The sequence below is a fragment of the Alexandromys fortis genome, unplaced genomic scaffold, assembly GCF_014885135.2.
Source record: "Alexandromys fortis isolate MF-2015 unplaced genomic scaffold, M_Fortis_MF-2015_v1.1 scaffold_157, whole genome shotgun sequence".
Lineage (NCBI taxonomy): Eukaryota > Metazoa > Chordata > Mammalia > Rodentia > Cricetidae > Alexandromys > Alexandromys fortis.
In genome coordinates, this window is record NW_026068041.1 from 3,172,239 (window position 1) to 3,195,163 (window position 22,925).

A 22,925-nucleotide genomic window follows, 5' to 3' on the forward strand; every position below is an offset into this window, starting at 1 on the left:
TGCGTTCGGTGCTGACGGACTGCGGGGGCGGGGCTTGAAGGAGAGGGCGGGGCTTTCCCTGCCCGCGCGCGATCTAGTTTAGGAAAAGGGGTGGAAGGCACGGATGGGAATGGGCGTGTCCGCTTGACGGGCAGAAGGGCGAGTCGTGCGTGGTGACGTATTCGTCGTTGATTGGGAGAGAGAGCCGGAGCCCGCGCGGACGTGTGGCCCGCCTTCTGTCCACACGGCTCTCTCACCTGCTGCAAAGGTAGGTAGGTCGGCTGTGCTGGAGGTGTTGGGTGCACCCTGCTGTCCCTGCACGTCCGCTCAGTTTCGCGCGGCCCCTTGTTTCGCAGCAGAGCACCGGTCCGAAGAGACACACTGTGGGTCCCGCTCCTTTTTCCCCTGGGTGTGGTTGAGACTCCATCGGGAGTTCCTGGCTGAGGGTTGTGGGAGACGTGGGAAGAAAATGAAGACGATTGTTGCAGCCAGTACACCAAGTACCCTTGCGGTGCAGTTGGCGGTCGAGATGCGACCTTTAGGTCTGGGCCCCCCACCGCCAACCACTTTGGTCCTGCAGCTTGCTGGAATGATCCCCACGCTCATTTCCTCTGCTCCCTCCCACCGAGAGCTCTCAAGGTAGCAGGAGCTCTCATTCATATTCCTCAACAGTAACCCGAGCGTTTTGAGCAGATCTAGAAAGAACCTAGAAGTTGTCTTTCTTTTATTTATTTTTTTGTAGCACAAGATCCGGCACACATGGTAGGCAAGCGCTCTATCTCAGGGCTACCTTCCTCGGTATTTTTTTCAATTTATTTGTTGTTCATAATTTATCTCGCCTAGTGAGCAAACCAACATGTCAGGGTGGGAAACCTATTACAAAACCGAGGGCGAGGAAGAGGAAGAAGAGGAGGAGAGCCCTGACTCCGGTGGTAAGTGACTTCATCACGTAGTGTGGTCTGCGTGGAAGAAAGACTTTTCCTGTGTACTTTTCTTTTGCTGGAAGCACTTTGCTGTCCGATCACTCTTCCTTTTCTCCCCAGATAATCTAAAATATTTACCCGCTTTGGGTTTTGCAGAGCTGTTCAAATCCTGATCCAATCTGTGAACATTCATTCCTAACTCTTCATTTTTTACTAGTCACTAATAGATTTTTTTTATTAATCTCTAATCAATGATTCTATGCACGGTAATCTTTGTCACTTTATTTACATATTTTTTCCCCCCGAGACAGGGTTTTTCTGCATAACAGTCCTAGCTGTTCTGAAACTCACTCTGTATACCAGGCTGGTCTCAAACTCACAGAGATCCACCTGCTACTGCCTCCCTAGTACTGGGATTAAAGGCGTGCACCACCACTGCCTGGCAATATTTTGGTTTTTAAAAATATTTATTTTTATTTTATGTGTATGTGTGCATCATGTGCATGTCTGGATGCAAAAAAGAGTCAGAGGCAGCTGGGTTTCCTGAACTGAAGTTTCCATGTGGGTGCAGCAAAGTGGACCTGCGTCGTCTGCAAGAGGGCAGCAAGTGTTCTTAACCACTGAGAGACCTGTCTGGCCTTGTTGGCTTATCATTTATTTATTTATTGTTTTAATTTCAAGACAGGGTTTCTCTGCATAGCCCTGACTGTCCTGGAATTTGCTCTGTAGACCAGACTAGTCTCAAGCTCAGAGATTCACCTGCCTCTGTCTCCTGAGTTGTGGAATTAAAGGGGTGTACCACCACTGTCCAGCTATTTATTTTTGAGATGTGGTTTCATGTAGACCAGGCTGACTTCACATTCACTGTGTAACTGACATTGACTTTGAGCTCCATATGAGCCCTGGGAAGTGAGTTTGCAGAAAGTGGACTTGGTGGCTACCCACCCTGCTCTTCGCCTTTCCTCCTGCCTCTTACCTTGGAATCAGAGCCCGACTTCAAGGCTGTGCTATGAAACCTCCCTCATCCTTAGAAATGGATAAGAGCTGGACAGAGAAACCCTGTCTCGGAAAAACAAAAGAAAGAAAGAAAGAAAGAAAGAAAGAAAGAAAGAAAGAAAGAAAGAAAGAAGGAAGGAAGGAAGGAAGGAAGGAAGGAAGGAAGGAAGGAAGGAAAGAAAGAAAGAGAAAGAAAGAAAAAGGTATAAGAGACTCCCGGGGGCTGGAGAGATGGCTCAGTGGTTAAGAGCACTGGCTGCGCTTCCAGTGGATCTGGGTTCATTCCTATTACCCACATGGTGGTTCACAATCCTCTATAACTCTTATTTCCAGGGATCTGATGCCCTCTTCTGACCTCCAAGAGGAAACTAACCATGCACATTGTTTACATACATACATGCAAGTTAATCATCCACACATAAAATAAAATGAATACATTTAGTAAATAATTGTTTAAAGTAATTAAAAATAAGAATTCAAGACTAATGATTCAAGATACATACTTAGATGAATTTTTTTCCTTTTTTTTAATTTTTTTTTTTTTTTTTTTTTGAGACAAGCATTCTCTGTGTAACCCTGGCTGTATTGGAACTCATACTGTAGACCAGGCTGGTGTCAAACTCAGAGATCCACCTGCTTCTGCCTCCCAAGGGCTGGGATTAAAGGTGTGTGCCAATACCACCCAGCTACTTATATGAATGAATTTTTTATGTGTAGTGCATGTGCTTTGGTATTGGAGATTGGACCTAGGCCCTCACATGTGTTTTAAAGAAAAACAAGGGACTGAGAGCCAAGACAATCAAGAGAGTGGTTTCCTCTGGGGAGACAAAGGAAGAACAAAGGGAGGAGTAAGGGCACTTGGCAGGACCCGTGTTAAGTGTGTTCACTGTACAGTAATTGTCCGACTGTCCTTTTGTTTTATGGAGCTCTTTGTTTTGTGTGAGTGATAAACATATAAAGTATGATGCAAAAGACAAACATTTTCTGTCATTTGTTTCCCCATAGGAGAATATAAATATTCAGGAAGAGATAGCTTGATTTTTCTGGTTGATGCCTCCAGGGCTATGTTTGAATCTCAGGGTGAAGATGAAGTCACACCTTTTGATATGACCATCCAGGTAAGACTTCCTTGTTAATGGACTCATAAAATCGAGGGTAGGTGTGATGGTGCATGTCTTGTATCCCAGTACTCGGGAGGCAGAGGCTGGCCAGGTCTATATAGCTAGTTCTAGGATAACCAAGGGCTGTACAGTGAGACGCATCTCAAAAAACAGGAAGAAGCCCTTGTCACAGAATGTGGGTGGGTAAGGTGCTACGTGGTAATCAGGTCAGAACCCTAGGGAGGGACTAGCCATTGTCTCCTGACTGGCTGGCTTAAGCCTGGAGGACCCATACTGGTCCCAGTCCTATCAGACTGTTACTCATCCACAGGCCTCATGTGAGTTCCAGAATCTCCTTTTTGATGAGACTCCTGCTTATTTTGCACCCATCCCCCCAAGAAAGGTCTGGGAATGATGACATACGCTTGTAATCTGCACGTTGGAGACTGCAGTAGGAAAAGCATGTCTTCAAAGGCAGCTAGGGTGACAACCTGAGATTCTACCAAGAAGGAAAAGGAAAATTAGTGCCGCTTTAAATTGTCTTGTTTTTCTAGACAGGGTTTCTCTGTGTAGCCCTGGCTATTCTGGAACTCGCTCTGTATTCCACGCTGGCCTCGAACTTATACATCTGCCTACCTCTGCCTCCTGAATGGTGAGATTAAAGGCCTGTGCCACCACTGCCTGTATATTTTTAAATTTTAATACTGTGTGTGTGTAGAAGGTCAGGGGTTATCATATCACCTGGAGCTGGAGTTCCAGGCAGTTGTGAGCTGTCTAATATGGGTGCTGGAAATTGAACTTGGGTCTTCTGCAAGAACAATGTGTGCTCTTAACCACTGAGCCATCTCTTCAGCCCTACCCTACCTAGTATTCCTTTTTTAAGTTGAGTGTCTCATGTAGCTTAGGGTGGCCTTAAAATTTGCTTTGCACCCAAGGCTAACCTTAAATCCTTTCTCTATCTCCCACGTACTGGTACTATAAATATGTCCCACCATACCCAGCACATGCCATTTTTATTTATTTTAAAATTTTGTTTAATTAAAATTTTGTTTATTTTGTGAATATGGGTGTTTTATGTTCAGGTATGTCTATGTTTGTATGCTTGATACCAGAAGATACCAAAAAGGACTTCAGATTCCCAGACCTGGAGTTACAGTTGTGAGGCACCATGTGGGTGCTGGGAATAGAAACTGAGTCTCTGGAAGAGTAGCCAGTGCTTTTAACTGCTGAGCCATTTCTTCACCCCCACAAACACCACGTTTAAAAGTTTGTATGTTGATGGCGGATAGTCCTCTCAGATGGTCACCTGTACTTGCATCTGATGAGAGTTGGAGGACACCCTCCATTTTATTCGGGATACTCTAGGATAATTGCTTCCACCTTCTGGGTGAGCTTGGAGAAGGTAGAGTGGGTTCTCCTTGGCATTGGATTGTAAAGTTAAGTGTTGCTGTTCTAGTGTGGATAAGGTCCTTTTGAGGCTGGCTCAGTGGTTGAGAACAAAGTTCAATCCCCAGTATTACCATAACCACAAACACCACCACTTCCTCCTTCACTTCCTCCACCACCACCACCACCACTTCCTCCTCTTCTTCCTCCACCTCCACCACCACCTCCTCCACCTCCTCCTCTTCCTCTTCTTCCTCTTTCACCTCCACCACCTCCTCCTCCTCTTCCTCCTTCGCCCCCACCACCTCTACCACCACCACCACCTCCACCACCATGTCCTCCACCACTTCCTCCTCCTCCTTCACCTCCATCACCTCCTCTTCCTCTTCTTCCTCCTTCACCTCCACCCTCACCACCACCACCACCACCACCTCCTCCTCTTTTTCCTCCACCACCCCACCACAGATACACACACACATATCTTTTTGCAGGTGAAACCTGAGAGTTGAAAATTATTTGTAGTAAACAATTACAATACAGTCTTAAAATGGGCAGACGAGGCCTAGGGATATAGATCAATTGGGAGAGTGATTGCCTAACATGTGGAAGACCCTGAGTTGGTGATATGTACCAATATTTCCAGCGTTTGGGAGATAAAAGCAAGAGAATTAGAGGTTCAAGGCCATCCTTGGCTACATATTCAAATTTCATGCCAGCCTGGGCTTCATGAGGTCCTGTCTCTAAAAGGGGGCTGGGAACAAAGGACTTGAATAAGCTGCTGTTAAGAGTGCTGAAAGGGACCAAGCATGGCTGTGTACCCCTTTATTCCTAGCACTCAGGAGGCAGGCGGATCTCTCTGAATTCAAAGCCAACCTAGTTTACATAGTGAGTTCCAGGACAGGCAGGGCTATGTAGAGAGACCCTGTCTCAAAAAACCAATAAAATAAAATATCTTTTTTTTTTTTTTTTTGGTTTTTCGAGACAGGGTATGTAGCCTTGACTGTCCTGGATCTCTCTGTGTAGACCAAGCTGGCCTTGAATTCACAGAGATTAGCCTGCTGGGATTAAAGGTGTTCACCACCACTGCCCTGGCTAAAATAAAGTCTTAAAAAGAATGTGAAAGCATGCAGCTGGTATGTAGTAGTTCCTTGGAGATACAGACCTCGGATCGCTGTGGGTTCAGTAGTCCTGCTCTCGATGGGTGTGACATGTGGAATGAAAACCAGACACTCCGTTGGTAGAATCCATATCTACCATGCACAAAGTCAGGAGATCAGTCGCCAGCCCTGCATAAAACCCGCCACGATGGACCACTCTGAGGGCCTCCAGCCTCACCTTCCATGTGCTGGGTTACAGACATGCCACCATGCCTGCTCTATGCGGCACTTGGTATCCAGCCTCCGGCTTTGTGCATGCCAGGCAGGCACCCTCTTGACCGAGTTCCATTCCTCAGCTCGTAAACCCTAAGTGCTTACTGCGCCTGGCTCTGACAGAAGCTTAGTAAACACTCAGAATTTTTATTTTCTCAGTGTATCCAGAGTGTGTACACCAGTAAGATCATAAGCAGCGACCGAGATCTCTTGGGAGTGGTGTTCTACGGTACCGAGAAAGACAAAAATTCAGTGAATTTCAAAAATATTTATGTCTTACAAGATTTGGATAACCCAGGTCAGTAATATTAAAAGAAAATGGTTTCCTTCATGTGGGAACTTCAAAGAGGGCTCTGGAGGGGTAGCGGCTTTACCCTTGGCTGGGAACTTGCTTCCTTCACAGAAAGCCCCTGCCACACTAGTTCCATAGCGGTCGAACGAGGAGGCCTCTGTTAGCCTGTGGTGAAGGTGGTGCTCACGGCCTTGCTTCTTTGCCCGCTTTGACTCTGCCTCTTACCAGGTGCTAAACGTGTGTTAGAGCTTGACCAGTTTAAGGGACAACATGGAAAAAAGCATTTCCAAGACACAATTGGCCATGGATCTGACTACTCCTTGAGTGAAGTGCTCTGGGTCTGTGCCAACCTCTTCAGCGATGTCCAGGTCAAGATGAGTCATAAGAGGGTCATGCTGTTCACCAATGAAGATGACCCTCACAGCAACGACAGTGCCAAAGCCAGCCGGGCAAGGACCAAAGCTGGTGATCTCCGTGACACCGGTGGGCATTTTCATCATCCTTTTATTTCATTATTACTTTAAAAATATTTGTTTTTATCTGTATGTATATGCCTATATGTAGTTACATGCACCATATGCATCCAAGACTCTGGAGGCTGGAAAAGGCATCACATCCCCTAGCGCGGGGGTTACAGATGGTTGTGTGCAGTCATGTGTTGCTGGAAATTGAACTCAGGTTGACTGCAAGAACAGCCAGTGCTCTTCACTCCTGAACCATCTCTCCAGTCTTGTTTCCTTATTTGCTTTTTTTCTTTAATTTTATTTATTTTATGTATGTGGGTTTTTTGAATACATGCATATCTGTGCATCTGTCTCTCCAGCCCCAAAGGAATGTATATTTTAATTTTTTTTAAATTTAAGTAATTAATTTAAGAATTTTGTATGTATGGATATGTATGTGTGCTTGTATAGATGTTTTCAAACCACTTTGGTGCCTGGTGCCTGTGGAGGCTTGAAGAGGGCATTGTATCCCCTGGAACTAGAGTTAGACAACTGGGAGAGCAGCCTCTGAGCCATCAGAGCTGAGCCATCTCCCCAGTCCTTCTTATTCTTTTCAAATGACTCCTAACTTATTTTCTTTATAGTTGAGATTAAGCATTTGCTTTTGCCATCAAGAGCCAAATGAAAGAGTAAAGTAAAACTGGGGTCACACCAGTGTGGCCTAAATAGTCTTGCCCGCTATCTAAAGGTCTCTAGCAGGGCACACTTGTCTTGACATCAGTGCTGCTAGGAATGATAATGATTTGAGTGTTGTTTGAAGTAGTTATGACAGCTGATAGACATAGCCACTTTCTCTAGGTCCTGATCATGTTAATAGTCAATCTAGAGTTTGTATATTTTTGTTATATAGCCCATGCTGGTCTAGAACTTGCTGTGTAGCCAGGCAGGCCTCAAGCAGGCAATCCTGCCATAGCCTCCCAAGTGGTATTATTCCTGCCTGGTGTGCACTGTCATGCCTAGCCTAGGGAGGCATTTGAAGGATGTGTGGCTTAGGCTGGAGAGATAGCTCAGTAGTTAAGAGCACTGGCGGGTCTTCCAGAGGACTTGACCTCCATTGTCTGCACCCACAAGGTGCCTAACAACTGTCTCCAGTTCCAGGGGATCTGACGTCCTCTTCTGGCCTTTTTGGTTACTGCATGCATGAGGTACAGAAACATGCAAACAAAATACAGATAACATATAAGTACATCTTTCAAAAAAAGAGTAAAGGATATTTGGCTGTACCTGCTTATGCATGGCCAAAATCCCAGCACTTTGAAGACTGAGGCAAGAGGAATATGAGTCCAGCCTGGGCTACAGAGTGAGACCTACGCTAAAAAACAATCCAGCAAATGAAACCCATTTGAATTTAACTGAAAATAGATGCTTGAGTTGGGCACAGTGTTACATCCCACAGCTTCAGCTGCTAGGGAGCCTGAGGCAGGAGGGCTGCATAATCTAGGAATTTCTGACCAGGCTGTACTGCAGGACACCAAGCACTACCTGCCTGCTTGTTTGATAGATACAGATTCTCAATTTTCACTCAGGCTGGTCGGGAAGTTGCTGTGGACCTGAGGATAACCTTGAATTTTTGGTCCTAATCCTGACCTACTTCTCAAGTGCTGGGATTGCAGGCACGCTCTACCACTGCCCTTGGCTGATGTGTGTGTGTAATGTATATACTAAATATATATAAATGCATGCATATTTGTTTTGTCGAGACCAGGTTTTTCTGATTATCCCTGATTTAGCCTTGAACTCACAGAGATCCATTTGCCTCTGCCTCCTGAGTGCTGGGATTAAAGGCATGTGCCACCATTGCCCAACTAGCTTTTCTGTATTTCCAAGATCAAAAAAAAGACAAGAAAAGAAATAAATAAAGAAAAGACTACATAAATTCTCTGTGACCTAAAGCTCAGTATGTGGCCCAGTGTAGCCTCAAACTCACAGCAGTCTTTCTGCCTTAGCCCCACAAGTGCTGGGATTATTTGCATGTTTGTTACAGACATACATAATCTTTCGAATATTTCTCTTTCTGGAGATAGGGTCTCACTGTGTATTCTTGACTAGCCTGGAACTTGCCATGTAGACCTAGTGACTTACACCTGTTACATTTCTCCTGCCTCTGTCTTCCAAGATTTAGGATTATCCATATATCACCACATCTTGCCTGACACCATCTCTTTTTAAAACAGAAATTTAAGTCCTCACCCTCAATCCCCAAAAAACCAAACTTAGCTGGGTATGGCGGTGCACCTTTGATCTCACCACTGGGAAGACAGAGGCAGATGGATCTCTGTGAATTCCAGGTCAGCTTCGACTACAGAGTTAGTTCCAGGTCAGTCAGAGCTACATATTAAGACCCTGTCTCAACTACCCCCACAATAGATAGATAGATAGATAGATAGATAGATAGATAGATAGATAGATGAGATTTTTAAAATTGCATTTTATGCCAGGTAGTGGTGGCACACACCTTTAATCCCAGCAATTGGGAAGCAGAGGCAGATCTTTATAAATTCAAGGCCAGCCTGGGCTACAGAGGAAGTTCCAGGACAGCCAGGGCTACACAGAGACAGACCCTGTCTTAAAAAAAGATAAAGAACAAATTGCATGTATTTATTTTACATATCTGTGTGTGGGCACGTGGATGTCACTTTGCAGTCTGTGAAGGTCAAAGGACAATGTGTAGGAGTCAGTTCTCTCCTTCCAGTGTGTAGGTCCTGGGATTGAACTCAGGTCATCAGGCTTGGTGGCAAGTTCTTTTACCCAGTGAGCCATCATGTTGACTTAACATTGCTTTGTAGAACATAGGAGATGATGTAGTGATTAATGTGTGGAGCTCTTTTTTTTTTTTTTTTTAAGGTTTATTTATTTATTATGTATACAACATTCTGCCTCCGTGTATGCCCACACGCCCCAGAGGAAGGAGTCAGATCTCATCACAGATGGCTGTGAGCCACCATGTGGTTGCTGGGAATTGAACTCAGGTCCTCTGGAAGAGCAGCCAGTGCTCTTAACCGCCGAGCCATCTCTCCAGCCCTGGAGCTCTTTTTTAAGGAAAATTTTTCACCAGGTACCGCCCCATCATCCTAGCACTCTGCAGTGGAGGGGTGTGGGGTCGCAGAGGCAGGAGCCTTGTTAGGAGTCTCAGGCAGCCAGGGCTACATAGTGAGGTCTGTGTGAACACAGAGTGGTAATTCTCATCTGCTGTACTTCGTTTCCCTGTTTGCTCTGTCCTTACCTCAGGGATCTTCCTTGACTTGATGCATCTGAAGAAACGTGGGGGCTTTGACATATCCTTGTTCTACAGAGACATCATCAGCATAGCTGAGGGTGAGGACCTTGGGGTTCACTTTGAGGAATCAAGCAAGCTGGAAGATCTGCTAAGGAAGGTTCGAGCCAAGGAAACCAGAAAGCGAGTACTGTCCAGGTGGGCACCCAGCCTGTGTAAGCTGCCCATCCTTCTCTAACACGCCGCAAACAGTGCACAGGTGTGACTTCCGCACCTGCGCTGCTGCCACACTGTTCCTCCACCTGCTTTACCTCGGGATAACGAGACCTGTTTCTTCTTTGGCTGGAGATGGTACTGTGAGTCTGCACAGTAAGCAGCCTTCCCTTTCCTTGATGTCTGTGTCCTCTGCTACAGTCTTTAGTGTAGTCTGATCTCTGTAGATGGCAGATGGCAGGAACATCTGCCTCCTGAGGTTATGTGTTGTAAAGAGTAAGTAAAAGACATCTAACACACACACACACACAAAGAAGCTTAACAGGTGTTATATGTTTGTGTGGGTGCCCATGTAGGCAAGAAGCACTGGATCCCTTGGAGCTGGAGTTATAGAGAGTTATGAGCCACCCAGCATGGATGCTAAGAGTCGAACTCAGGTCCTCTGGAAGTACAGCAAGTGCTCTTAAACACTGAGCTGTATCTTCAGCCCCCGGATGATAGTTATCATTGTCAAAATTATATTATTATTAAGCCAGTGAGATAGCTCACCAGATAAAGGCGCCTGGTGCCAAGCCTTATGACCCGAGTCCTTTATGTATTTATGTATTTTTTTATTCATTCATTTAAGACATGATTTCTTTGTGTAGCCTTGGCTGTCTTGGAACTTGCTCTACAGAACAGGCTGACCTCAAACTGAGAGATCCTCCTGTTCCTGCCTCTGCTTCCTGAGCAGATTTAATCCCTGCCTCGGGGATTAAAGCCATGGGCCAGCACACCTAGCTTTATTTTGATTTCTTTTTTTTCTTTTGGAGACAAGGCTTCTCTATAGCTCTCTTACCTGTCCTGGAGCTAGCTCTTGTAGACCAGGCTGGCCTCAAACTCACAGAGATCCGCCTGCCTCTGCCTCCCAAGTGCTGGGATTAAAGGTGTGCGCCACCACTGCTAGATTTTTTTTTTTTTTATGTATACAATATTCTGTCTGAGTGTATGCCTGAAAACCACCAGACCTCATTACATATGGTTGTGAGCCACCATGTGGTTGCTGGGAATTGAACTCAGGACCTTTGGAAGAGCAGGCAATGCTCTTAACCTCTGAACCATCTCTCCAACCCTTATTTATTTGTTTTTATATTTTGGACAGAGTCTTGTATTTAGACCTGACTAGCCTGGTATTTGGTATGTTCCCTATGCTGGCCTTGAACTCATGACAATTTTACTGTCTTAGTCCCTCAACTGCTGGGATTAAATTCTTGCTACCACACCCAGTGCTATATTCTGTTTAGAGTCTGCATTTTAAGACATTATTGGAAAGAATAAAACAAATTGAAACTTGGCTGCTGTGAAAACATTTTACATGGGAAAGTTCAATGTTTCTTTTTTTCTCCCTCAGGTTAAAGTTCAAGCTTGGTAAAGATGTAGTGCTCATGGTGGGCGTCTATAACTTGGTCCAGAAAGCTAACAAGCCTTGTCCAGTGAGGCTCTATCGAGAAACAAATGAGCCCGTGAAAACCAAGACTAGGACTTTTAATGTAAACACAGGCAGTCTGCTCCTGCCTAGTGATACCAAGCGGTCTCAGGTAGGTGGCTAACCCTGTTCAGTCTTCCGTTCCAGGATTGACAGGAGGTGGGGGCTGGGATGGCTCAGCAGTCAAGAGAGCACTTGCTGTTCTTGCAGAGGACCCAGGTTCTGTTCCCAGCATCCACATGATGGCTTACAACCATCCATAACTTCAGTTCCAGGAGCTTAGACCCCTTCTTCTGACCTCTGCCTGCACCAGACGTGGTCATTGTCCATAGGTATGCGTGCAGATAAATAAATCTAAAAAACAAATCAAAAACACTAAAAAGCAGGAATAGGCATGTGACTTTAATCCCAGCACTCTGGAGGCAGAGGCAGTTGGATCTCTGTGAGTTCAAGACCAGCTTGGTCTACAGAGTGAGTTCCTGGACAGCCAGGGCTATAGAGACCCTGTCTTGGGGAGAAAAGGAAAAAAAACAGGAAGGGAACACTTTGAGCAGCCTGACCAGCTAGGTCACTCTTCACCTGCATCTTTCTAGATAAGTTGTTAAGACAGGAAGCCGCGGACCTTGCAACCGTAGCACGTGCGTCTGTGAGGGCAGAAAGCCGAATAGGACAGGTGTTGGTGGGTGGGAACTTTGGCCTTGATTGCTCAGAACACACTGCTATAACTGTTTAAGTACAGCAACAGGAAGTGCTTTGCGGTAATCCCAGGCGCTGAGGAGTTAGGGTTTGCAGGTGCAGTGGACTGTTTAAGGGTGAGAATTTATTTTTTGCTGAATTGTTTTGCTTTGCCCGATGGATGTACCCTGCTTTTCTGAGCATGAAAGATCAGGTCCAGCGCCTTCTCTCTTTTTGCCTTTCTCTAGTGTATGTTCTTTAGAAGGATGTGATATTGAAAATTAACACATCCTTTTATTATTTTGTGACGGGTTCTCCCTGTAGACCAAGCTGGCCTTGAGCTCAGAGATCCACTTGCCTCTGCCTCCCCACTGCTGTAATTAAAGGTGTGCATCACCATGACTGATTGAACGCATTTAACTATATAAAATGTGGGAGATGATCAGACTTTTGTATACCTTCAGGTCCTAACTGTCTGACTAGTTAAGTATTTTTATTCAACCCATTACACACACATTTTTTTCTGAAGTATAAATTTCACACCAGAAGGTCTTCATGCTGTTTGAAGGATAGAAAGTATAAAACATTCTCTTTTTATTTGTAACTAGACTGTCATGTTGTCTTATTGGGTAGCAGTCGTCTGACCACTGAGTTTCTTTATTAATAGATAAATCAGAAGGGTCATTTTAAAGGCCTGTCACTGCCCAGCAGGTGTTTCTTGCTGCCTACCCGCCCCCCCACCCCCACCAGAACTCAATCCAGGACCTGATGTGGGACCTTCCATCCCATAAAGTCCTGTGAAACAAGTGCTTTCCCCAGTCCTTGGTTTGTGTGTCTGTTGTATGTCATGGATAGGCCTGGGAGCTCAATAAATATAATTAAATAAGAGAAAAAAACAATTTCTGAGGATCATGGCCTTTGGCACAAGAAAGATACAGATTTAAAGTTCACCGTCAGCCAGGCGGTGGTGCCTTTAATAAAGACAGTCAGAACTGTGAGCTTGAGGTTAGCCTGGTCTGAAGAACAAGTTTCAGGACAGCTGGGGCTACACGGAGAAACCCTGTTTTTGGAAAGGCAGGGAGAAAGACCACTGTAGTTGTATAATCTGGAGCATGTGCCCAGCTATTGACCTTCAGTTCAGTTGTCTGTTAAACGCGTTTTTTGTTGTTGTTGTTTTGCTTGTTTTACTTTAGATCCAACTCAGAGCCTCCTAATTGCTAGGCAGGCCCTTGACTTTGAGCCATCCCTGCTGCTCCTGTTAAACAGCCTACCTCCCAGGACTGCGGCAGAAGACAAGTTAGACAGCACATATAAATTGCCTGGGGGTTGTCTGAGGAGCATGTCGCCTGCTCCTTGAAGAAAGCTGGTCTCTGTGTGTGTACACATCTGTGCACCGTGCACTCATGCAGAGGCCAGAGGAGGACATTGGTTATTCTGCTCTGGCCTCCTTATTCCCGTGAGATACGGTCTCTCGCTGAACCAAAGCTTATTTCCTTCGCCAGGTTGGTAGGCTCAAACCTCGAGATCCTCCTGTCTCCTCCCCTAACCCAGCCGTGGAGTTCCAGGCACAACTGGTGTTACGGGGTGCCAGGGATGTAAACATGTCCTCACAGCTGTACAGCAAGTGCTCTGACCCGCTGAGCCATCTCTCCAGGCCCCACAGAGCTAATTTTAACTTGCTGATGTTTGGTGGCTGTAAATGTATCTCTACGTAGCTCTTTGGTGGCCCTTGTTATTCCCATCCTTTCTCTTCTAGACATATGGGAGTCGTCAGATTGTGCTAGAGAAAGAGGAAACAGAGGAGCTGAAGCGGTTTGATGAGCCAGGTTTGATCCTCATGGGCTTTAAGCCCTTGGTAATGCTGAAGAAGCACCACTACCTGAGACCCTCCCTGTTCGTGTACCCAGAGGATTCCCTGGTAAACGGTGAGTACATGGACTTCCTGTTCGTGTACCCAGAGGAGTCCCTGGTAAACGGTGAGTACATGGACTTCCTGTTCGTGTACCCAGAGGAGTCCCTAGTAAACGGTAGACCAAGGAATAAACCACCACTGCCACTGGGTTTCCTAAGTGGATGCTGCTTGGACACGTATAAGAGATATGAATGGGTATTTTAAAAATGTCTCATGTTTGGGAAAACTAAGGTAATGCTGCATGTTTCTGTTTTGGAAATGGGCTGAGCAAAGTTAAATTTCTTCAATACTGCCATGTATTGTAAAAAATCCAGGGGGAGGAGCTATGGAATTTGAGTTTTGGGTTTTTATTTTGTTTTTACGTGCACTGGTGTTTTGCCATGGGGGTTGGGTTCTCTGGGGTTACAAACAGCTGTGACCTGCCATGTGGGTGCTGGAAACTGAACCTGGGTCCTCTGGAAGAGCAGTCATCTCTCTAGACAGTCATCTCTGAGCCATCTCTCCAGACCACAATTTGAGGGTTTTGTTGTTTGTTGTTTTTATGTGTGGTTTTTTTTGAGACAGGGTTTCTCTGTGTAGCTCTGACTGTCCTGGGACTGTCCTGTCTTTGTATAGACCAGACTGGCCTCGAACTCATAGAGATCCACCTGCCTCTGCCGCCCAAGTGCTGAAATTAAAGACGTGCACCAACACCACCTGGCTGGAATTTTTTTTTTTTAAAGCTTTCATCCTATGGAATTAAAAGAGGGACCAAATAATAGAGCTAAAACTGAACCCAAGACATTCCTCTGCTTTAACTGTGGGCAGTTCTAGGTGATATGACCTTTGCCTTTGTCTGTACTTGAGCACTTCACAAGGAGCTCGTGGATACCTGAGTGGCTTCCGTTAGTACTGGAAGCTCATGCCTAACATCAGCCTAACATTGGTGCAATGAGACGGCAATGAGTCATACTCCCAATGCAGTATTTGAACCCCCAAACTTGATTGCTTTTCTTTCTGTTTCTCTGTCCCTTCGACTTCTACTTTCTCTCAGCTCTGGGTCTTCACCTTTTCCTTACTGAGGTATCATGGCCCTGTAAAGAAAATGAACAAAATTTTATGGCTGGGTGTGTTGGCACCCTCCTTTAATGCCTTTAATCCCAGCACTCTGGGAAGCAGAGGCAGGCAAATCTCTGAATTCCAGGCCAGCCTGGTCTACAGAGCGAGTTCCAGGACAGTTAGAGCTACACAGAGAAATCCTGACTCAAAAAAAAAACAAATCAAAAGAGACTGTGGTTACGCTGGGGAATGAGGTGGGAGAGGAGAGTGCTTTGGGACACAGGCCCCTGTGCTGTTTGTTTTCCAGGCAGCTCAACCTTGTTCAGTGCTCTGCTCACCAAGTGTCTGGAGAAGGAGGTCATAGCCGTGTGTAGATACACACCCCGAAAAAACGTCCCCCCATATTTTGTGGCTTTGGTGCCACAGGAAGAGGAACTGGACGATCAAAATATTCAGGTGACTCCAGCAGGTGCGTGGCAGAGAGCTCCTGAGCCTTCCGTGTGCTTTGGGATCCCATAAGGGGTCTGAAGCACAGAGTCCCCGATAATCCGGCCTGGGAAATGTGCAATTTTAAGGTTTTGTATGTGGATGTGATGTCCTCACAGGCGAGGCCATTGTAGATGGCAACAGTGTGCAGTCACAGGTTGTCAGGCCTCAGGACAGGCTCCACTGTATGTATTTGCACGTTGTTTCAGGGCTTCTCTGTTGACGTTTTCCTTTACTGAAAGTCTCTTGTTACCCTTAGTACTTGGTGTAATTGCCAGGACAGTGGTGTGTGGAGATGACATGGATAAACTGAAGTCAGACTTGCTTTTCCTTTTTAGCCTCTCTGTGCAAAGTCTCACTATATAGCCCAGGCTGATCTTGAACTTGTGTTCCTGCCGCCCCTGCCTCCTGAGTACTGTCATTACAAGCACGCACCGCCATACTCAGCTGTGACTTTTGTCTTCTGCTGTACATCTGAGAGCTCACTTTCTTTTGTTTTGAATCCATCTCCGCCACTTGTCAGCTAGCCAACTTGGGGACAGAATTTACTTTTCCTATTCTTGCTTGAAGGTTGTTTTATATTTGGGATAATTTCATGTGTTTATGCACTGATCTAGTCCTCTAGTCATGCTAATAAGAACCAATGCCAACATGTTATTTTGGGGCTATCAAAACCAGGGTCATCAACATGCTTGCTTAGTAACCTAACCTCTCATTTAACCTCTTACCCTTTCATGCTGTAAGCTGGCTGTCCAAAACCAGTAGTGACCTCAAAGTCCTTGTCAATAGTAGACACAGTGTGTGTGTGTGTGTGTGTGTGTGTGTGTGTGTGTGTGTGTTAGAGAGCGGAGGGGAGAAATTGGCTCGTTTGTTTAACACCTTCAGCCCTGCCATAAGGGCCTTCACCTAGCAGCAGTATTGATTAGAGTGGCTGGGTTTTTCCTTATAGAACCATGGAGGGACTGTACCAGGATCCACAGGATAACTCCTATCTCTTTAATGTGTGCTTTAAACTGCAGTAACAATGGGAAAAGGCTGTAGCTCAGAGGAGAGCCCGATGAAGCTGGGACCATCTGACTCTGGATTAATAAAATAATAATAATAAAAGCTAGACGCTGGGACCAGCTGTTGCTCCCTGTTGGGGCATCCCTCTTCTGTCAGATTTCCCACGAATCCCCAGAGAGTCTGTTCAACTAACTTTCACAGGTGTCCCCTGGTAAAGGAGGAACTGGACTTATAACCCCCAGCTGCAGCATCACAGGGCTCAGAGACAAACAGCCACACCACTTAAGTCAAACCTCAGAAGACCTGTTTTCCTTCCTCAGGCTTCCAGCTTGTCTTCCTCCCCTTTGCTGACGACAAACGAAAGGTGCCCTTTACTGAGAAGGTGATGGCCAACCCCGAGCAGATAGACAAGATGAAGGCCATTGTTCATAAGCTCCGCTTCACATACAGGTGAGCGCTGGGTCAGCCTTGGGCTTTCTTCTGGTGCTCTACTGAGTTGGACTGTGTTAGAAATTCGGGTTAGACATAGACTAAGAGGGCGTGGTTCTCTTCAGGTAGTCAAAAACAAGAAATCATTATTTGTCACCAAGAATTTAAAAAGTACATGGGCTTTTAATCCCAGCTCTTGGGAGGCAGAGGCAGGTGGATCTCTGTGAGTTGGAGGCCAGACTGGGTACAGAGGTAGTTATAGAACAGTCAGGACTATACAGAGAAACCCTGACTTGAAAAACCAAAAATAAAAGTACATCGAGAATGGAGGCTCTGCTTATCTTGAAGAGTCTCAGACTGTGCGGGAGACCTAAAAAGTCAGCAGAGGCAGGTGAATCTCTGTGAGTTTGAGGCCAGTCTGATCTACAAGAGCAGTTCCAGGACATGCTCCAAAGCTACAGAGAAACCCTGTCTCGAAAAACAAACAAACAAACAAAAGGCTAGAGGTTTCAACAAGTTAGAAAAGAGTGGCAAGTGTTTACTTGGTTTCTTGTCTGTTTTAGATGGGCTCTTACTCTAACTCAGGTGGGCCTAGAAATTGCTATGTAGCCCAGGTTAACCTCAAATTTGCAGTACTCCTTCTGCTATGTAGCCTATGTAGCTGTGGAAGAACTGGAGCTTCTGATCTTGCCTTCTCCACCCCAGCACTGGGGTTACAAGCAGGGGCCTCCATGCCTGGTTTTGGTGTTGGGAATTGGACCCAGGGCTTCATGCTGACTAGTCTCACACTCAGCTGAGCCACATCCCCAGCCGCTGTCTTTCATGTTTTGAGAGATGTGATGTGATAGCTCATGTAGCCTCATCTATATTTCCCTAATGAAAATGACAGGTGAACGAACATCTCGTGTATTTCTTGGCCATGTGTATGTCTTCTTAGGAGACATGCTTATCAAGATCTTAGTTGTTTGGCTTTAGGTTTTTGAGACATTGTCTTGCTGTCTAGCCCAGAGTGGCCCAAGTGTTGAAACTGGTGGCAGACATCATCACGCTTAGCTTATAGTCTATTTTAAAGTCAGTTTGTTTGTTTCTTTGTTTTTTGAGACAGGGTTTCTCTGTAGCTTTGGAGCCTGTCCTGGAACACTCTCTGTAGATCAGTCAGGCCTCGAATTCACAGAGATCCACCTGCCTCTGCTTCCCAAGTGCTTGAATTAAAGGTGTGCGCCACCACCTGGCGTTGTTTTTGCCATCAAGCTTGAGTTTTTCACATTCTATCTTTGCATCTACTTCTACTTGTGGGCAAATGATACCAGCGTTTGGGGAAGTGGAGGCAGGGGTATGAGGAGTTCAAGGTCATTACTGTGCAACAGTTTGAGGCCAGCTTGGGATATATAAAACTCTGTCTCAAAAACAACAACAATACAAACAAACAAAAACAAAAAGATGCCTTTCTCCTGGAGCTGTAACTTCCTGCTATTGTCCTTTCCTAGAAAATGGGAGCACTAAGAATCCACCATGTAGGGCTGGGGATGCACTTTTCTAGTCTGTACAAGGCTCAGGTTTGATCTCAGGGCATGTCTTACACACACAAACACACATCAAGAACAATAAAGTACCATGTGTTAACAACAGTGCCAACATTCTATCAATTATTTTCGTTAATATTTGATGCTGAATTGAATCTGGGGTCTCCAGCATATGAGGCAAGTCCTCTTCTCTTAGCTACACCTCAACCCTGTCCTTTATTCTCCTTAAGAAACCTGAAGGGGGGGGCTAAAGATGGCTCAGTGGTTAAGAGCATCTACTGCTTTTGCAGAGGACTGGAATTTGATTCCCAGCATCTATGTCAGGTGCCTCACAACCACCTGTAACTCCAGCGCCAAGGGATCTGACACCTTTGACCTCTGCAGTCTCCTGTGATGTCTGCAGATGCCTATTCTTGTGTGTGTGTGTGTGTGTGTGTGTGTGTGAGAGAGAGAGAGAGAGAGAGAGAGAGAGAGCGCAATCCTGAAAGGTTAGTCTTATGCCCACTTTGCAGATGAAACAGGCTACAGGCCAGTAGGCCCCCTTTTCAGTCTCATCCAACAGAAAAGCGTAGAGACCGGGTTTCAGCTCCGTGTGTGTGGCTCAGGGTTCAAACACTCATCTCCTGTGCTGCTCTGTACACAGAAAACACGTTAGACTTCCTCCCTCTCCGTCCTGTTGTCCTTCGTTTCTTCTCTCTACTTTAATCATTCTGTTTTCTCTATTCCTGTCTCAGCCTGAAGCTTCTAGTGACAGGCAAGTGGCCAGGTTTGCTTTGCAGTTAATGGTCCAGCATCCAGTGATAAATTGAGAACTGGAGAGAGAGAGAGTTGATTTACTTGTGAACTGGCCTTAGACCCGTGCTGTCCCTGCTGCTTATTTAGTTCCTTCCTGAAAGCTCTGTGTTCCGATGTTGTTTGAACAGGAGTGACAGTTTTGAGAACCCGGTGCTGCAGCAGCACTTCCGGAACCTGGAGGCCCTCGCTCTGGATATGATGGAGTCTGAACAAGTAGTAGATCTGACACGTAAGGAGTGTGCTTTTTGTTGTTGGTTGTCGGTGCTGGGGATTGAATCCGGGGCTTACACATTGCAGGGAGGCAGGCAGCCTTCTGCTTTGTTTGGTGAGCTACATCCTTAGGCGAGATCTTTCTTTAAATTTCAATTGGCGGCCTCGACCTGTCCAGTACCAAGTGGTGCTGGTGTGTGTGTGTGCTGGGGGAACCACAAAGGAAGGCAGCTTTTGCTTTTGACCCTCTGACCAGTAATCTGAAGTGTTTTTCTAGCCATCTCCAAACCTCCTCATTCAGACCATCTCTGCTTGAGAGGTTTTCTAGGTCACCTTAGACTGCCTGGAACAGATTTGGCTAGCTCTGCGATGACAGGAGGAAAGAGTGCCAGGCTCCTGAGACCTGACTCTGAACTAACTAGGCCACCCCATGTTTGTGTGGTGAAAGTTAATGCTGATAACATTTACTGAGGCCTACAGTGTGCACTGTTGTCCTGCCTGCTGACTCAGTTAATATCCATAGTTCTGAAGCGAGGGCTTCTGCTGCCCTTACTTTCCAGAGAGAGGGGTGGTTGGTTTCTCAGAGCAGTCAGTAGTGGATACATTAGGAAACAGAGTCCTGCCCTCGCCCTAAACTGCTATACTTGCTGCTTTTCTCTCAGGCCTTGCTATCAGACCCCCCCTCCCCCCCGCCTTTTTTTTTTTTTTAATTGTTGTTGGTTTTTTGAGACAGGGTTTCTCTGTAGCTTTGGAGGCTGCCCTGGAATTAGCTCTTGTAGACCAGGCTGATCTTGAACTCACAGAGATCTGTGCCTCTGCCTCCCAGATGCTGGGATTAAAAGCATGCACCGCCACCGTCCGGCTCTTAGACCCCCTTCTTGATAGTGTTTATGAGGATGCAGGCTGTGATAGGGAAGTGAATGGTCACTGGAAGCAGATTGGACGTAATGAAGGTCCTCGTGACAGTTAAAAGCACCAGAACAATTAGTTTGGCCTGCTTAGTGTCCTAATTCTCTGAAGCGTCTTACACCAAGCAAAATAGCTCTTATTAAAAGCAGGCGTGATTGTGGGGATTGTCCAGCAGAAGACAGTCTTTCAGTTCAGCAGTCTGTGAGGAAGGACCACTCCTGTATCCTCAGTTCCCTCCAAGTGCAAGAGAGAGTGTGTAGGATATATGAAGGTACTATGCCATTTAAATAAGGAACTGGCATTTTTCAAGACTTGGGAATCTAAGGAGGTCATAGAATGGTCCATCACAATACTGAGGATGCTATGCATGGAGGATGCCAGAAGGATCTAGTCCGTGTTTTCTTGGTCACCTGACTCAGTGCTCTCGTGTTTCCCACAGAACTGGAATGGACAGGTCACTGGAATGCATGTGACTCACATGAGCACCCTGTTGTTTTGATTTTCTAGTGCCCAAGGTTGAAACCATGAAGAAAAGACTGGGTTCCCTGGTAGATGAGTTTAAAGAACTTGTCTATCCCCCAGGTTATGACCCCGAGGGCAAAACTGCCAAGAGAAAACAAGGTGAGGGCTGCAGCCTGATGTACGGCATGCTCCTTTCAAAGGTTTCCTTGTGGTCTTTATGGTTTTACCACAGACATAACTGCCTTTCTTACTTTTCTCTTCATTTCTGGGGGGATGATGAGTGTATAGGGGTCAGTGAGGACCTCACATCTCCAAGTAAGCACTACATTGAGCTTCACCCCAGCCTTTTCAGAAATCTATTGTACATGGATGGGGTAGTGGGGCAGTATGGGGCAGATAGGGAATAAGGTAGAGAGCTATAGATGAGGACACCCAACATCCTTCTCTGGCCTCTACAAAGACGTGCACCGGTACACATGTGATAAGAATTGCATCAATAGCTGGATGTGGTGGCACAGGCCTATAGACCCAGCACTCAAGAATGACAGGAGGACCTGGGATACACAGCCTCCAAAAAAGTGACATTTATACTCCATCTAGGAAGAAATGAGTCTGTTTTTATATGTTCTTTAGTCGTTTTGCTTTGAGACAGGGTGTTTGTAGTTCAGGCTGACCCTCACCAGGAAACCCTGACTTCTCTTTCTGGGTGCTGGGATTACAGGCATGGATCACCACACTGGCTTCTATGCTCTTAACAATCTTGTACTTTACGCCCGTTATCTAATTTTGTACGATTTATTTATATGTTTTATATGGTGTTTTATCTGTACATCTGCACACCAGAAGAGAGAGCATCAGATCCCATGGGACTACAGTTATAGACAGTTGTGAGGTACCATGTGGGTGCTGGGAATTGAACTTGCGACCTCTGGAGGAACAGCTAGTGCTCTTAACTGCTTAGCCATCGCTCTGGCCCCTAATTATCTAAGTTTCTGCAAAGACAATGGTAAAGAGAATGTATGTCCTGCTTTGACGTGTAGCCCTCCAGTTGGGAGTGTAGCCTCTTTGGCTCCCCCTGTTGTCTGCTCCTGGCACTGACCATTTTCCTTACAGATTTCCTTTACTATGAGGCTCACGTTTGTAGAGAAGCACCAGATACACTATCGCCATTTTGGAATGGTTCTGGTTTAGGTTCTAATCCTTTTGGCTGTCTTTGGCAAAGTAAAGCCATATTTAATCCTCGTTGCCCAGTAGACCCATGACGACAGATTGGTGGCCATCCTGATTGCTCCATTTTGCTTCAGAACTGACTCCTGTCATTCTCTAGAGGTTGTGGCAGACATTGTCTGGTTTACCAGTAAATTTGTCACTCGCCCTGCCTGTCTTTATTGCCTGGTACCTCAGAACTTAAATGGTTATTTTCTTACACCTTGGATTTGCTGACATTGAAACCAGGGCCTTAAACATACTAGGCAAGCAGTCTATTTCTATGCTGTGTTCCAGAGAAAAAGAAAAAGTGATAGGGCCCACACAGAATGAGCATCTGTGCTAGATGAGCAGATGGCAAATGGTCAGCTGCATCCGCATCCTAGGACGGTCCTGTGCCACGTTGCTAGGGTACCACTGGAAGAATTTCTAGGTTGTTCCTTCCTGCCTTTTCTCTAGATGAAGGTTCTCCAAGTAAAAAGATTAAGGTGGAGTTATCAGAAGAAGAGCTGAAGGCCCATTGTGCCAAGGGCACACTGGGCAAGCTCACTGTGCCTACACTGAAGGAGGTCTGCAAAGCCTATGGACTCAAGAGTGGACCGAAGAAGCAGGAGCTGCTAGACGCTCTCACCAGACACTTCCAGAAGTGAAGACCAGTTGCTGTGTCTCGCCAAGCTGCAAAGAGCTGCCTGATAGAAATGCAAGGGACTTTATCATGGAGATTGTGGCCCTCCCACTCCGCTGTGCTGTGCCTTACACTACTATAGGAATAAAGAGCTCTAACTTTATACTGTGTATTGTTCAATATGAACGGGGAAGTAGCTGCCTCAAATC

General features: G+C 45.9%; 1 protein-coding gene across 3 annotated transcripts; it reads left to right on the forward strand.

Moving 5' to 3' along the window:
- Positions 1 to 154: 154 nt before the first annotated feature.
- Positions 155 to 22,879, forward strand: Xrcc6 (X-ray repair cross complementing 6). Of its 3 annotated transcripts, none has more exons than XM_050165735.1 (13): positions 155 to 247; positions 823 to 911; positions 2,904 to 3,016; positions 5,914 to 6,052; positions 6,275 to 6,529; positions 9,778 to 9,961; positions 11,367 to 11,553; positions 13,873 to 14,041; positions 15,374 to 15,535; positions 16,878 to 17,007; positions 19,433 to 19,533; positions 20,931 to 21,044; positions 22,551 to 22,879. In XM_050165735.1, exons 2-13 carry the CDS (start codon positions 836 to 838, stop codon positions 22,739 to 22,741), a joined length of 1,821 nt encoding a protein of 606 aa, XP_050021692.1. In that variant the 5' UTR covers positions 155 to 247; positions 823 to 835; the 3' UTR covers positions 22,742 to 22,879. The 3 variants fall into 3 exon arrangements, with proteins under 3 accessions (XP_050021692.1, XP_050021693.1, XP_050021694.1); XM_050165736.1 differs by lacking the exon at positions 155 to 247 and adding an exon at positions 257 to 362; XM_050165737.1 differs by lacking the exon at positions 155 to 247 and adding an exon at positions 382 to 741.
- Positions 22,880 to 22,925: the final 46 nt, after the last annotated feature.